The following is a 16,774-nucleotide window of genomic DNA, read 5'->3' as shown; positions in this document are numbered from 1 at the left end:
TTTCTTTTACTGATTTATTTCCAGTATTTTTTTTTTCTTTTACTCCATTAAATAATGAACAAATTGCACATCTTTAGTTTTTGGGTTTATTTTTAAAAGCCCAAAAGATGGCCAGTCACCTTCAAGGTGTCTTTTCAGCTCTCCCATTGATTTGTGTAGAAAAGAACAAGGCGTTTTTCAAGTGGGGAACGCCAGACAAATGGACTAGATCCGTTAATGGATCCGTTATTATTTTATAGAAATAGATAGATGGATATAGATGGATAGATGGATGGATAGATAGATAGATAGATAGATAGATAGATAGATAGATAGATAGATACAGAGATACAGAGATAGTATAGTTAGGATAGCTTGTACAGATATTTAGCAGGATTGAAAAATAATTTTAGATAAAAAAAAATGATGTGGGTTCCCCCAGAAATTTCATATCCAGCATAGCTACAGCAGCAGCTGCAGGTTACAATCCTCAGTTGTCAGCTGTACCTTGGCTGTTTTTCTAAAAATTGGGGGTCCTCACTTGCCCATAGACTCTCATTCTGCTTGAACGGATCCGTTAGCAATCCGTATTTGGACCCACACAAGAAAAGTTCTGCAGCCATAACTTTTCGTCCGTCCAAAACAACAGAGGACTAACGGATTGTCACCTAATGGATGACAAGTTTTGACCAATCCATAATCATTATAGTCAATGGATCTGTTAACGAATCCATTTTTTTCAGAATTTGCATTTTCCAAATGGATGCAAAAAACGGCAATGATTACAGGACATGTGAATATAGCCTTATACTGTACATTTATAAAATATGTTTATTTTGATTTTAAACCATTTTCATTATCATCATGACCAATAAATGGTGATCTGATTGTCATCCATATTGAAATTATAGACAGACACAATCTAACTAAACTAGTACAGGAAAAAAAACAAGAAAGTCATCTAAACTGAAAATGGCATGTATTATAAGATGTGCACTGCACTAAAAATTACAAACTGTACTATTATAAATTTGAGATTTTTGGCAAAAAATTGCAATTTCTTGAGCTTCCCCGCCACGTCACGGCAAATCTCTTTTGGACAGTCCTACTCTAAAATATTTTGTATTTAAAATGTGCCATACGGGCTCACATATGAAAAAGTAGAACTGTTTATAGCAGAACTTACCTGGTGCTTTTCAGTCCCGTACCCAGGGCCGGATTATAGGCGGGGCAGGCGGGGCTTCAGCCCCGGGGCCCCCACCAAAAGAGCTTCCAAGGGGGCCCCCACCACCAGGGCCATACTTGCCACCCGTCAGCAATTTTTTTTTCTTTTCTTCACACCCGCTCCCCCTCCGTAAAGACAGTCTAAATCAGCTGTGTTTTCGGGGGGGGGGGGAGGGGGGGGAATCACTTACATTTATTTGTATCTGCGTCTCTAAGACGCAAAAACAAACTGCGGGCGCAGGATGCTGATTAACCTCGGAAGTACCATCGCCTGTACTTCCGGGGTCAGAGGTGTGCCTGCTCCCTGCTCTGCTGCGGTGTCCAAGCTGCGGACGTCACAGCAGGACGCCGCGGCGGCGAAGACCCACGCGCGCGGCCGGCCGCGGCGGCGAAGACCCACGCGCGCGGCTGGCCGCGGAGGAGAAGACCCACGCGCGCGGCCGGCCGCGGAGGAGAAGACCCACGCGCGCGGCCGGCCGCGGAGGAGAAGACCCACGCGCGCGGCCGGCCACGGAGGAGAAGACCCACGCCGCGGCCAGGAGAGGAGACTAACCGGAGCAGGAGGATGGCCGCAGCACCGGAACAGCAGCAGGAGGATGGCGGCCTATACCGGAGCAGCAGGAGGATGGCATCAGAGCAAGTAGGGGCAGAGCTGCAGAAAGATGTGTGGTGTGATGCAGAGCTGTGTGTGTGAAGCAGAGCTGTGTGTGTGTGTGAGTGTGTGTGAAGCAGAGCTGTGTGAGTGTGTGTGAAGGAGAGCTGTGTGTGTGTGTGAAGCAGAGCCGTGTGTGTGTGAAGCAGAGCCGTGTGTGTGTGAAGCAGAGCTGAAGAAAGATGTGTGGTGTGAAGCAGAGCTGTGTGTGAGAAGCAGAGCTGTGTGTGAAGCAGAGCTGAAGAAAGATGTGTGGTGTGAAGCAGAGCTGTGTGTGTGTGAATCAGAGCTGAAGAAAGATGTGTGGTGTGAAGCAGAGCTGTGTGTGTGTGTGTGTGAAGCAGAGCTGTGTGTGTGTGTGAAGCAGAGCTGTGTGTGTGTGTGTGTGAAGCAGAGCTGAAGAAAGATGTGTGGTGTGAAGCAGAGCTCTGTGTGTGAAGCAGAGCTGTGTGTGTGTGTGTGTGTGTGTGTGTGTGTGTGTGTGAAGCAGAGCTGTGTGTGTGTGTGAAGCAGAGCTGTGTGTGTGTGTGTGTGAAGCAGAGCTGAAGAAAGATGTGTGGTGTGAAGCAGAGCTGTGTGTGTGTGTGTGTGTGTGAAGCAGAGCTGAAGAAAGATGTGTGGTGTGAAGCAGAGCTGTGTGTGTGTGTGTGTGTGTGAAGCAGAGCTGTGTGTGTGTGTGTGTGTGTATATATGAATCAGAGCAGTCTATGTGGCACCCCAGAACTATATGGGTCCCCTAGAGCGCTAAGCCACCCATCCCAGTAATGTGTACGCCGCCAGAGCTGTTTGCCACTCCAGTAACGTCTATGCCCCCCCCAGTAATGTCTATGCCCCCCCCAGTAATGTCTATGCCCCCTGCCCCTCCTGTAATGTATATATTGTAGGCCCCAGCCCCTCCTGTGATGTATATACATCAGTGCTGTGTCAGTGTGCATGGTGTCCAGTCATGTCTGTTATTGATGGCCATCATGCAACACAGCCATATGTCCTGGAGGAGCTGAAAACAAGCGGGAGAGGTGAGTGAGGCTGCTTGTGACTTCTCCATATTAACACCTGTAATGCATCTGTGTCTGCATGTATGTCAGTGTATATGACTGTGCATATATTTGTCTGTTTAAATGGATTTTTGTGAATTTGTCTTCAAATATGTATATGAACGTATGCCTGTATGTGTATGTGCGTGTCTGTGTGTGGATGGGGCCCACTGAGACTCAACCGGGGACCACAAAAACCTGGAGCCGTCCCTGGCTGCCTTAACATTGGGATCAATTAAAAATATGTGAGTAAAGGCTACTTTACACACTGCGATATCGGTCCCGATATCGCTAGTGTGGGTACCCGCCCCCATCTGTTGCGCGACACGGGCAAATCGCTGCCCGTGCCGCACAACATCGCCCAGAGCCGTCACACATACTTACCTGTCCGGCGACGTCGCTGTGACCGGCGAACCGCCTCCTTTCTAAGGGGGCGGTCCGTGCGGCGTCACAGCGACGTCACTGAAGCGTCACTGAACCGCCGCCCAATAGCAGCGGAGGGGCGGAGATGAGCGGGACGTAACATCCCGCCCACCTCCTTCCTTCTGCATAGCAGCCGGGAGGCAGGTAAGGGGAGCTTCCTCGTTCCTGCGGCGTCACACGCAGCGATGTGTGCTAACGCAGGAACGAGGAACAACTTTGTTACTGCAGCCCCCTTTACTCTACTTTCTTTGTATAAGTGACGGCTGTGAGTGATCCTGGACTGTATCTGTATTTTACTGTGTGTATAAGTGACGGCTGTGAGTGATCCTGGGCTGTATCTGTATTGTACTGTGTGTATAAGTGACGGCTGTGAGTGATCCTGACTGTATCTGTATTGTACTGTGTATAAGTGACGGCTGTGAGTGATCCTGGACTGTATCTGTATTGTACTGTGTGTATAAGTGACGGCTCTGAGTGATCCTGGACTGTTTCTGTATTGTACTGTGTGTATAAGTGACTGCTGTGAGTGATCCTGGACTGTATCTGTATTGTACTGTGTGTATAAGTGACGGCTGTGAGTGATCCTGGGCTGTATCTGTATTGTACTGTGTGTATAAGTGACGGCTGTGAGTGATCCTGACTGTATCTGTATTGTACTGTGTATAAGTGACGGCTGTGAGTGATCCTGGACTGTATCTGTATTGTACTGTGTGTATAAGTGACGGCTGTGAGTGATCCTGGACTGTTTCTGTATTGTACTGTGTGTATAAGTGACTGCTGTGAGTGATCCTGGACTGTATCTGTATTGTACTGTGTGTATAAGTGACGGCTGTGAGTGATCCTGGGCTGTATCTGTATTGTACTGTGTGTATAAGTGACGGCTGTGAGTGATCCTGGACTGTATCTGTATTGTAGTACTGTAAATATGAATGTGGCAGAACAGGATAAGATACATGTTCATTGGATTTATATCTAAATGCTACAGTTCGTGCTCTACTGTTATGGCTAAAAATGTTAACGTTTATGGGGCCCCCACCAGATTTTCTGCCCAGGGGCCCCACCAACCTTAATCCGGCCCTGCCCGTACCCGTGACTGAATCATGACTGTGGGAGGGACAGACCCAAGCAAATGCTGCATGAAGTAAATAGCCTGTGTACAGGGCCTGATGACTGAATGTGAACAGCCACCAATTGCCAAAATCAAGACAGGTGGAATACAGCCCAAATTGAGGCGCACGGCAAGATGTGGGTCAGCCACTGACCAATTCAACAAAAAAAAACAAAAAACAAGAAAGCCAGCTAAACTCAAAATGGCATGTATTATAAGATATGCACTACACTAAAAATTCCAAACTGTACTGTTATAAATTTGAGATTTTTGGCAAAAACTAGTAGGGTTAGCATTCGTCAGGGGATATTATTATCATTATTTATGCTAAATTGTTTATAAACATATATGATTTCGGATGGTGAGGGGAGGAATGGTGGCCTTCTGGGGTAAGAAAGTGCACTAATAATTTGATTTTAATAAGCACACATTTTTTTGGTCCAGCTGGGAACTAATATTTCTGAAACAGAGCCTGTAAAACTTTAAGTGTTAAAATGTTGTCTTGAGCTCATTGTTTGCTTTTTTAATGTTTTGACAGGAGACAAAAAGAAGATGTCAGTATGAAGATGTCACCGTAAAACCGAGTTAACTGGTTATCCCAGTTTACACCAGCTTGTGCTTTAACAATCACTAACTTGTAGATAGGACCGAGAGGGACAAAATGACGGACTTGTCGTGTGCAAGCATCGAGTGTCCTGGAAAAGGAAGACATTTCTTATTCCGAAGTGTCTAGAAAGTGCAACCTTTGTCTATAATTAAGTGCCAATAGTTTTGCACCAGTATTTATTAATAGGATACAAGGTGACAGTTTTATAAGTTAAACTACTTTTGGTAAAATGGATTTTCTCTGGATACTTCCATCTGAAAGATCATTTCTCGTTGATGTCAATATTTATCAAGCGCAGTCTTCCAAAAATGTTGAAAATGTCAAGGAAAAAGCAACAATTTTGGGTATGGGGATGACATTGGCCACATGTTCATGAAGAAGGTACTGACTGTCCTGGACTATAATGCCTGATTGGCTGCAGCTTGTCCTTTGAAACAAATCATTGTTTTTTCTTATATGGAAATAAAACTTGAAATTTTTCATAATTGGATTGGAGAAAAAAAATAAAATGGAATGTCTACTGTGTGTATTTATATACTGTATATGATTTTCTTTTCATCAGAGGAACAGTGACATATTGTGTTTTTTTTTTATAATTTTGGATTTTTGAAAAATATTTTAAGACTACCTGATTGTAAGGACAGGCGTCTGAACTGTGCTTGTGTTAACAGCAGTTGAGAGATTTGCTTTACAGCAGTCACATGGAGTCTTCTGTCTAGAGAATATGGTGGGCATGCTGTGCAACCTGCGCCGGTCATTATGCGGATAGGGGGAGAAGGTCAGCTGTGGCCATCACTTGTTGTCACTGGTTGATACTGCATTATCTAGATATACAGTGCCTTGAAAAAGTATTCAGGTCATGTGAACTTTTCCACATTTTTTCCACTTTATACTCACAATATTAAAGGGAACTGTCAGGTGCAATATGCACCCAGAACCATGAGCATTGCTAATCCCTGCCTAACCGTCCCTGTATGCACTAGCATAGATAAAGAGATCTTTAGAAAAAGTATTTCTAAAGATCTTTTATCATATGCTAATGAGCAAGGGCAGTAGCCCTCTGGGCGTTTCTTCCCTTGCTAGACGCCCCCATTAGTATGTTAGTACGTCCCTGTGTGTGTGCTAACATGATAATGAATACAGAGCATCACAGGATGATCTCACTCACCTCTCCGCCGCCATCGCGTCCAATGAGGTATTTCGGCTCAGTGCGCATGACTCTATAGTTTGTGTCATGAGCACTATGAAGCCGGATGTACGCGTCCTGGTTTCAAACTGAAGTAGTGTGCATGACGCAAACACCGTGGTCATGCGCACTGAGCCGAAATCCCCCGTTGGACGCGATGATAGCGGAGAGGTGAGTGAGATCTTCCTGTGACGCTGCGTATTCATTAGCATGATAGCACACCCACAGGGACGTACTAACATGCTAATGGGGTCGACTGGCAAGGGAAGCAACTCCCAGGGGGCTACTGCGCTCGCTCATTAGTATACGATAAAAGATCTTAAAGAGATCTTTAGAAAAGTATTTCTTATCTACGCTAGTGTATACAGGGACAGTTAGGTAGGGATTAGCAATATGCTCCCAGAACTGCTCGTGGTTCTGGGTGCATATTGCACCTGACCGGTTCCCTTTAAATCTGTTTTATTGGGATTTCATACAGTGCCTACAAGTAGTATTCAACCCCCTGCAGATTTAGCAGGTTTGATAAGATGCAAATAAGTTAGAGCCTGCAAACTTCAAACAAGAGCAGGATTTATTAACAGATGCATAAATCTTACAAACCAACAAGTTATGTTGCTCAGTTAAATTTTAATAAATTTTCAACATAAAAGTGTGGGTCAATTATTATTCAACCCCTAGGTTTAATATTTTGTGGAATAACCCTTGTTTGCAAGTACAGCTAATAATCGTCTTTTATAAGACCTGATCAGGCCGGCACAGGTCTCTGGAGTTATCTTGGCCCACTCCTCCATGCAGATCTTCTCCAAGTTATCTAAGTTCTTTGGGTGTCTCATGTGGACTTTAATCTTGAGCTCCTTCCACGAGTTTTCAATTGGGTTAAGGTCAGGAGACTGACTAGGCCACTGCAACACCTTGATTTTTTCCCTCTTGAACCAGGCCTTGGTTTTCTTGGCTGTGTGCTTTGGGTCGTTGTCTTGTTGGAAGATGAAATGACGACCCATCTTAAGATCCTTGATGGAGGAGCGGAGGTTCTTGGCCAAAATCTCCAGGTAAGCCGTGCTATCCATCTTCCCATGGATGCGGACCAGATGGCCAGGCCCCTTGGCTGAGAAACAGCCCCACAGCATGATGCTGCCACCACCATGCTTGACTGTAGGGATGGTATTCTTGGGGCCGTATGCAGTGCCATCCAGTCTCCAAACGTCACGTGTGTGGTTGGCACCAAAGATCTCGATCTTGGTCTCATCAGACCAGAGAACCTTGAACCAGTCTGTCTCAGAGTCCTCCAAGTGATCATGAGCAAACTGTAGACGAGCCTTGACATGACGCTTTGAAAGTAAAGGTACCTTACGGGCTCATCTGGAATGGAGACCATTGCGGTGGAGTACGTTACTTATGGTATTGACTGAAACCAATGTCCCCACTGCCATGAGATCTTCCCGGAGCTCCTTCCTTGTTGTCCTTGGGTTAGCCTTGACTCTTCGGACAAGCCTGGCCTCGGCACGGGTGGAAACTTTCAAAGGCTGTCCAGGCCGTGGAAGGCTAACAGTAGTTCCATAAGCCTTCCACTTCCGGATGATGCTCCCAACAGTGGAGGACAGGTAGGCCCAACTCCTTGGAAAGGGTTTTGTACCCCTTGCCAGCCTTGTGACCCTCCACGATCTTGTCTCTGATGGCCTTGGAATGCTCCTTTGTCTTTCTCATGTTGACCAAGTTTGAGTGCTGTTCACAAGTTTGGGGAGGGTCTTAATTAGTCAGAAAAGGCTGGGAAAAGAGATAATTAATCCAAACATGTGAAGCTCATTATTCTTTGTGCCGGAAATACTTCTTAATACTTTAGGGGAACCAAACAGAATTCTGGTGGATTGAGGGGTTGAATAATAAATGACCCTCTGAATAAACTTTTCACAATTTAAAAAAAAAAAAAGAAAAAAAGAAATAACATTCTTTTTTGCTGCAGTGCATTTCACACTTCCAGGCTGATCTACAGTCCACATGTCACAATGTCAAGTTAATTCCGAATGTGTAAACCTGCTAAATCTGCAGGGGGTTGAATACTACTTGTAGGCACTGTATATCAAAACAAAGTAGAAAGTATGTGGGAAGTATGTGAAAATTATATAGTTTTTTTTAAAAAATAAATAAAATATAAATCTGAAAATTGTGGTGTGCATTTGTATCAGCCCCCTGTATTGTGATACCCCTAATAAAATCCTGTGTTACCAATTTCCTCCAGAAGTCACCTAGTTAGTAAATTGTGTCCACCTGTGTGTAATTTATTCTCAGTATAACTACAGCTGTTCTGTTTACTTACCGAGTCTCTCCGCGGCTGTATTTGCTAACATGGCTGTACTTACAAGGCTGCTGATTATCCCTCATGCACTCATGCATATGTACTACTTTCTCTGGCCACCAGTGTGTCTGGCTGCTGTCACACCCCGCGCCCAGGACAGCATGTGTGATTTGTTGGAATCACAGACCCTATCTTCGGGTCCAACGTAGTATAAAATAAATAAATAAAACAATTAGCATAGTGTCCCCCACTCTGTTGATACCAGCACAGATAAAGCCCATGGCTACAGGCTGCAGCCCACAGTCATGTGCTTATCTTGGCTGTGTATCAAAACAAGAGTAACTGCATGTGCCTTTTTTTTTTAATTATTTAAATAAATAATTTAAAAAAGGCATGTGTTCCCCTCGATTTTGATACCCAGCCATGATATGTCTGACAACTGGGGGCTGCTATTCTCAGCCTAAAAAAAGCAGCTTGCAGCTGCCCAAGATTGCCGCATCCTTTAGATGTGACAATCCTGGCATTTTATCCAGCTCATCCCGATTTGCCCTGGTGCGGTAACAATCATATGAGGTTAATGACAGCCTACAGCTGCCACTAAGTCTTAGATTAGTAATGGGAGACACCTATGAGAACCCACATTACTAATCTCTAAGTGATAGTAAATAAACACCAAAAACCACTTTTTTTAAATGAAATATAAAAAACACCCTATTTTACCACTCTATTAACCCACAAAACCTCCAGTTCCAATGTAATCCACACGAGGACCCCCATCGATTCCAGCTCCTCTACATCTGAAGTTATACTAAGCAGCCATAAAACATGTCCGCATGATCAGTGGTGACATCACTCAGGTTAGCCACGGCCACAGCTGGAGGTTCCCACAGCCCTTTACCTGTGACCGCAGGTAACCTGATCTCAGGGGACCTCAATGAACTCTGTGACCTCACCTCAGGTGAGATCACTGAGTTCACAGACCTGGATCTCCTGGCAGAAAAGTGCACCCAATTTACACCTCCTGGTAAAAAAAAATGCAACATTATCACATGTGCTATGATGCAGTTTTAATTCATTTTTTTGCCAAGAGGTGTAGCTTGGATGAAGGAATATATTGTAGAAATTTCAACACCAAATCTGCATCTATTAGCGAAAAAATGCACAAAATGGTTTTCATGTGTTGGTTTTCTGCCAGGAGGTGCAAAGTTGGTGTTGAAATATGGTGCAGACATTTCAGCACCAAAGCCGCACGTCTTGGAAGAAAACTGCATGGAAACGGCATCAAAACCGTTGTGCATTTTTTTGCCATGAGATGCAAATTTGGTGCTGAAATTTCTACATGTTCCTGCATGTAATCTACATTTACAGGAAAAAAAATTGCATCAAAACCGCATCATAGCGCATGCGATAGTGATGCAATTTTTTGCCAGTAGGTATATATTGGGTAAAGGAGTGTGGTGTAAAAATTTCAACACCAATTCTGCATCTCTTGGCAAAAAACCACCCAGTTTTCTGCCAGGAGATATAGGTCTGTGAACTCAGTGACTTCACTTCAGGGTGACTGAGTTCATTGAAGTCCTCTGAGGTCAGGTTATCTGTGGTCACAGGTGGAGGCCCATGGGAACTTCCAGCTGTGTCCACAACTCACCTGAGTGATGTCACCACTGATCGCTGAGGCTCAGTCTAAGCCTGAAGTTTGCAGCGAACATTCTTGTTCTATGGTTGCTCGGTGTAATATCAGATGTAGCAGAGTTGGAGACATTGTGGGACCTCGTGTGGATTACATTTGAACTGGGTATTTTGGATTTAATAAAGTGGTGAAAGAGGGTGTTTTTTCTATTTTATTTCAAATAACATTTTTTCGTTGTTTGTGTTTTTCTTTTCCCTTACAGATTAGTAATGAAGGGGATCTCAGACCCCTCCCATTACTAATTTAAGGCTTAGTGGTAGCTGTGAACTGTGATTAACCACTTATTACCCCCAATTGCCACCGCACTAGGGCAATCAGAAAGAGCCAGGTAAAGGTCTGAGACTGTCGTATATAATGGATACAACAATCTTGGGCAGCTGCAGGCTGCTATTTTTAGGCTTGGGGCAGCCAATAACCATGGGTCTCCTCAGCCTGAGAATACGAGCCCCCAGCTGTTGGGCTTTATCCTGGTTGGGTTTCAAAATTGGGGGGACCGCATTCTGTTTTTTAAATTTTTTTTTATTTAAATAATTAAAAATAAAAAGCGGCATGTGATTCCTCTTATTTTGATACACAGCCAAGATAAGCGCATGGCTGGGGGCCGTAGCCATATGCTTTATCTCTGCTGGTATCAATAGATGTGGGGACCCCATACCAATTGTTTTATTTATTTATTTTATACCAATCACAGACCCTTTGTGGGGGCAGGGTCTGACTGCAGCCAATCAGAGACGCCAGTGGCAGGAGAAAGCAGTCAATATGTATGAGGGATAATGAGCGACCCCGGAAGTAAAGCCACGGGAGCAGTTACAGCTGCTTCCTTTTATTTCAACAGTGATTTTCCTGGCCAATCACAACTATAGCAATACTTGACATGGATGTGATGGGGTCAGGAGTGGGTTTTCTGCAAACGAACAGTTACTGAACATTGCTGACTTTTAAGCAAAATGTTCCCATATCCGAGCCCGAATGAACAGGCTAAGACCCATGCCAAATCTAAAATTGATGAACATGAACTGAATAGGTTTGCTCGTCTCTACTCTGGAGGAGCTGCAGAGATCCACATCTCCGTTGGGAGAATCTGTCCGCAGGACAACTATAGTCATGTACAGGGCCGCTATCGGGGCATTATTGCCCTTACTGATGTATGGAGCCTGGAGATCAGAAGTAAAGAGGGAGGCCTGGCCATGCTCACAAAGCACTGCCCTCTCCGCTCCTGCGCAGCACTGATCTATGTGATAGGTGCAGAGCAGGACAGGAAGCTTACCAGAAGCTGGACGGAGGCTGAAGGAGCCATGCATCTGAATTACCTAAATTAGGAACTTCAGGACCTGTGACTGATCAAGTGTCCGGAAAGGTAAATTGGAAGATCCTGCCACTGCTCAACTGCTGCAACGTCCTTGCAGGTTCAAGTAGCTTCTCTTCTGCCCTCCACCGATAAGTAACTGCACGATACGGTAATGTATAGTGTTTATGTAAGTACAGTGCCTTGTGAAAGTATTCAGCCCTTTTGAATTTTTCAACCTTTTCCCACATTTCAGGCTTCAAACATAAAGATAAAACATTTTAATGTTATAGTGAAGAATCAACAACAAGTGGGACACAATTGTGAAGTTGAACGAAATTTATTGCTTATTTTAAACTTTTATAAAATAATAAACTGAAAATTGGGGCGTGCAATATTATTCGGCCCCTTTAAGTTAATACTTTGTAGCGCCCCCTTTTGCTGTGATTACAGCTGCAGTCGCTTGGGGTATGTCTCTATCAGTTTTGCACATTGAGAGACTAAAATTCTCGCCCATTTTTCCTTTGCAAACAGCTGGAGCTGAGTGAGGTTGGATGGAGAGTGATAGTGAACAGCAGTTTTCAGCTCTTTCCACAGATTCTCTATTGGATTCAGGTCTGGACTGTGACTTGGCCATTCTAACACCTGGATACATTTATTTGTGAACCATTTCTGTAGATTTTGCTTTGTTTGGGATCATTGTCTTGTTGGAAGACAAATCTCTGTCCCAGTCTTAGGTCTTTTGCAGACTCCAACAGGTTTTCTTCAAGAAAGGTACTGTATTTGGCTCCATTCATCTTCCCATCAATTGTAACCATCTTCTCTGTCCCTGCTGAAGAAAAGCAGGCCCAAACAATGATGCTGCCATCACCATATTTGATAGTGGGGATGGTGTGTTCAGGGTCATGAACTGTGTTGCTTTTACGCCAAACATATCGTTTGGCATTGTGCCCAAAAAGTTTGATTTTTGTTTCATCTGACCAGAGTACCTTCTTCCACATGTTTGGTGTGTCTCCCAGGTGGCTTGTGGCAAACTTTAAACAACACTTTTTATGGATATCTTTGAGAAATGGCTTTCTTCTTGCCACTCTTCCATAAAAGCCAGATTTGTGCAGTGACCAACTGATTGTTGTTCTATGTACAGACTCTCCCAGCTCAGCTGTAGATCTCTGCAGTTCATCCAGAGTGATCATGGGCCTCTTGGTTGCATATCTGATCAGTCTCCTTGTTCGAGATGATATTGTGATGCCCTGGCAAAACCAGGTAGTCACAGATTACTGTACCCCCACCAAGGGTACAGGAATCGCCTCCTCCTTGGGAATTTACACCACACATCCCACACACAGGAACATCAGCCACAAATCCTAATCGCCCCCCCATGACACACAGGACACACCAGTGGGCGGGACCAGGTGGATGGGAACACCCACCTAGGGGTCTTGAGGTGCAAGGGGTGGGAACCAGGCAGTGTTTCAGTTCAGTTGAGAGTGTGTGCAGTGGCAGTGAGAGTCGGAGTGCAGTGTGGTCAGGGTTGGAGCCCTGGGACCACAGGAGGACCGACTAGGTGGCAGACAGCTCTGTAGGGCCACAGGTGACGGAGACCCGGTCGCGGGAGACCTGAAGTAGACTGGGGCAGAGTTGTAGCCCGCCGGTACCGACTACGGGAATCCAATCCGGGGGCCGTGCACAGGCGGGGTACCTGGACCCTAGGACGAGGCAAGCCTCAAGCCCCTTGTTAATTGACCAGCGGGACAACGTACCAGGCCTTGTTCCCGAGGAGAGAAGCTCAGATAGGGCAGCCCAACGCAGGGGACAGGGTGTCTGCCAAGAACCCACTGAAGTCCCATGGGTCAGCGTCTGCGGGCAACGGCCCCTCTGCGCTCAAAGTTGCAGGGGAGCGTATTTCTCCCGTTCCAAGCCGGGTTAATCCATACACCAAAAGACACAAGTGCAGGAGGAAGGGCCCCTACATTGTTAACCCGTGTGCGGGAGCAGCACACCCCTCCAGAGGCAACCAGCATCCGGCCTTGGTTTACAGTACGGACTCTGTGTGGATTATTCATAATCGTGAGTACACCGGTGTCACCCGGTCCAACCTGCCGACAACGTCCCAGCCCTGCTCCTTACCCACACCTGGGCCCCGGGACTACACCAAACCCCTACCTGTGGAGGGGGAACCACCTTGCTGCCTCTACATCACCGGTCCCGGACGTCGGCCCTGAGAGGCAGCGGCGGTGCCACCATCCCGTCACCGCAACCCACGGGTGGCGTCACAGACAATCTCCCCTATAAATACCTCTCACCCCGAGGACGGGCGGATCCGAGCGCCCCTCGAGCAGCCCCGGCCGCCGCAGCAGAGGCGGCACCTGTCCGTGCCAATATTTTTGAGGGACAGCCGGGTCTTGGTAGATTTGCAGTGGTATGATACTCCTTCCATTTCAATATGATCGCTTGCACAGTACTTCTTGGGATGTTTAAAGTTGTGGAAATCTTTTTGTAACCAAATCCGGCTTTAAACGTCTCCACAACAGTATCACGTACCTGCCTGTTGTGTTCCTTGGTCTTCATGATGCTCTCTGGGCTTTAAACAGAACACTGAGACTATCACAGAGCAGGTGCATTTATACGGAGACTTGATTACACACAGATGGATTATATTTATCATCATCAGTCATTTAGGACAACATTGGATCATTCAGAGATCCTCAATGAACTTCTGGAGTGAGTTTGATGCACTGAAAGTAAAGGGGATGAATAATATTGCACGTCCCACTTTTCAGTTTATCCTTTTTTAGAAAAGTTTAAAATAAGCAATAAATTTCGATGAACTTCACAATTGTGTCCCATTAGTTGTTGATTCTTCATCATAACATTAAAATTTTTATCTTTATGTTTGAAGCCTGAAATGTGGGAAAAGGTTCAAAAATTCAAGGGGGCCGAATACTTTCGCAAAGCACTGTAAGTAAGTAAATGTGCCTGTTGCAGGGCTGTGTGTGTCTATTTGTGCATGTATTGTGCTTGTAACATAGCTTTGTTTGTCTATGGTGCTTCTCCTGCTGCACTTTGTTATGGTGGTCTCCAACTCTCTCACACCCCCCGCCCCAGTAACAAGCATGGTGGAGGAGTTGGTTTGCTCCTGTCCGACCAATGCTCCTTTACACCAATTCCACTACCACCCTTGGTTACTCTGCCCTCTTTTGAGGTGCACTCCGTACAACTCTACTCCCCTTCCAACCTCCAACTGGCTGTCATTTATCACCTCCCAGGGCCAGCCACTGCCTTTTTTGACCATTTCACCACCTGCCTACTACATTTCCTTTCCACCGACATCCCCACCATCATCATGGGTGACTTTAACATTCCCATTGACACTTCTCACTCATTTGTCTCTAAACTTCTAACACTCACTTCCTCCTTCGGCCTCAGTCAATGGTCCCCTGCAGCTACTCACAAAGATGGCCACACGCTGGACCTCATCTTCACTCGCCTCTGTTCCCTATCTAACCTCTCTAACTCTCCTCTCCCCCTATCTGACCACAACCTACTCACATTCTCTTCCCTCTCCTCTCCAAGTACGCAACCCACCCTCCACAAACTTTCACACCCCCGCAGAAATCTCAATCACCTTGACTTACACTCACTTTCTCAGTCCCTTCTCCCTCTCGCAGGCATTGCTTCTTCACACGATGTGTGACGCCCTGGACTAGTCAGGTAGTCCCAGGTAGTCACACACACACATCACCCCCTCCCCGAGTAGGTGACAGCAGCCAACCAAAAAACCCTTGTCACCTCCCTCCAGGTTTGATGTTCACACCAGGGGGCGGAGCCAGGTGGTGGGCTCCGCCCACCGAGGAGTTCACAGGCCTGGAGGCGGGAAAAGACACAAGTTGTAGAGCAGTTGAGAGAGTAGCCTTGACAGTGAAGGAGGGAGGACGAGTTCAAGGGCAGACCTGTGACCAGGCCTGCCAAGAGTCTACTCAGGTGGCTGGGTCGGAGCCCAGTCACCTTTGGCAAGGAGGCGGATGGTGGTGGCCACCTGCAGGAGCTGGGGTTACAGCCGGTGGAACCGTAGGGACCGGGGTCGGGCGGTGGCCCGCCGGTACCGAACCGGGAAACCGATTGGAAACCGGAGCACCAGGAGGGGTACTCAGACCCAGTACAAAGCCCTGAACCGACAGGGCCGAGTCAAATCAACTGATTGAGGACTGGACTTTAGTACTTATCCCACACAAGACCCATTAGAAGACAACAGCCCAACCATACAGGGTAAAGCCACCGCCAAGGCATAGAGACCCAAAGGGCCAGCGTCTGCGGGCAAGCAGGGCTCTTCTGACAATCAGCAAGCCGGGGAGCGGACTACCGTTGCTTAGGCATAGGAGTCAAACGTTCATATAAAAGGTGCAGGAGAAAGGCGGAAACCACCAGCCCAATCAGGGAGAAGCTGCAGCCGGCTGCGGGCCCCATTCATCATCCCGTTTGGTTTACCAGAGACTCCAGTGTATTGTGTCATAGTGAGTACACCAGTGCCTTCGGGCCGCGCACCGCGCCGCACCGCACCAGCATACGCCTGCACCCGCTCCCACGCCTCAGCACCTCCCTTGAGCCCCCGGGACCATCACTCCCCTACCCACGGAGGGGTCAACACCAAGCTGCGCAACACCGTCCCCGGGAGGCCTAGTTAACGGCAGCGGTGGTGTCCATCTATTCACCACAACCTGTGGGTGGCGTCACCAACTTACATCCCAAACCAAACCACCGTGGCCCCGGCCGTGGAGCTTCCCCGTCAAGTCCCTGCGTGTAGCGCCAACCCCCTTGCAGAGCGACGTGACCCCCGGGTCCATGAAATGCACGAGCCACCACCCACTGTACGAACACGGATCCGAGCGGCTCGGCGGTCGCAGCCGAGCCCGCGGGGCGGTACAGATGCAGATGCTGCTGCCATTTTATACAACACCACTATCTCTGCAGCTCTCGAATCAGCTGCCCCCTCACACACACCAAAACCCGCACAATCAACAGGCAACCCTGGCACTCGAGTCAGACAAAAAAATTGAGACAGGCTTCCAGAATTGCTGAGCGCAGATGGAAGAGGTCTCACTCAACTGAGCACTTCATTACATACAAACAAGTTCTCACCACTTTCAAGTCTGCACTCACTGCTGCAAAACAAACCTACTTCTCATCCCTCATATCCTCTCTATCTCACAACCCAAAACAGCTATTCAACACTTTCAACTCTCTCCTCCGTCCCCCGACAATACCTCCGTCTCCTCTCATCTCAGCTGAAGACTTT

At 46.7% G+C, this 16,774-nt stretch overlaps 1 protein-coding gene across 1 annotated transcript in view; it reads left to right on the top strand.

Moving 5' to 3' along the window:
* Positions 1-5,535, top strand: part of LOC142286390 (cytotoxic T-lymphocyte protein 4-like) — a 46,744-nt gene extending 41,209 nt beyond the window's left edge. Inside the window, exon 5 of the mRNA XM_075333361.1 lies at positions 4,959-5,535. Coding sequence (XP_075189476.1) covers positions 4,959-4,984 — 26 coding nt within the window. The 3' untranslated portion in view covers positions 4,985-5,535. The remainder of the gene's footprint in view (positions 1-4,958) is intronic.
* The last annotated feature ends 11,239 nt before the right edge of the window (positions 5,536-16,774 follow it).

The sequence above is a fragment of the Anomaloglossus baeobatrachus genome, chromosome 1 (assembly GCF_048569485.1).
Source record: "Anomaloglossus baeobatrachus isolate aAnoBae1 chromosome 1, aAnoBae1.hap1, whole genome shotgun sequence".
In the NCBI taxonomy this organism is placed as follows: Eukaryota; Metazoa; Chordata; class Amphibia; order Anura; family Aromobatidae; genus Anomaloglossus; species Anomaloglossus baeobatrachus.
The sequence above is the reverse complement of the archived record's forward strand: the minus strand, read 5'-3'. Positions and strand labels throughout refer to the sequence as shown.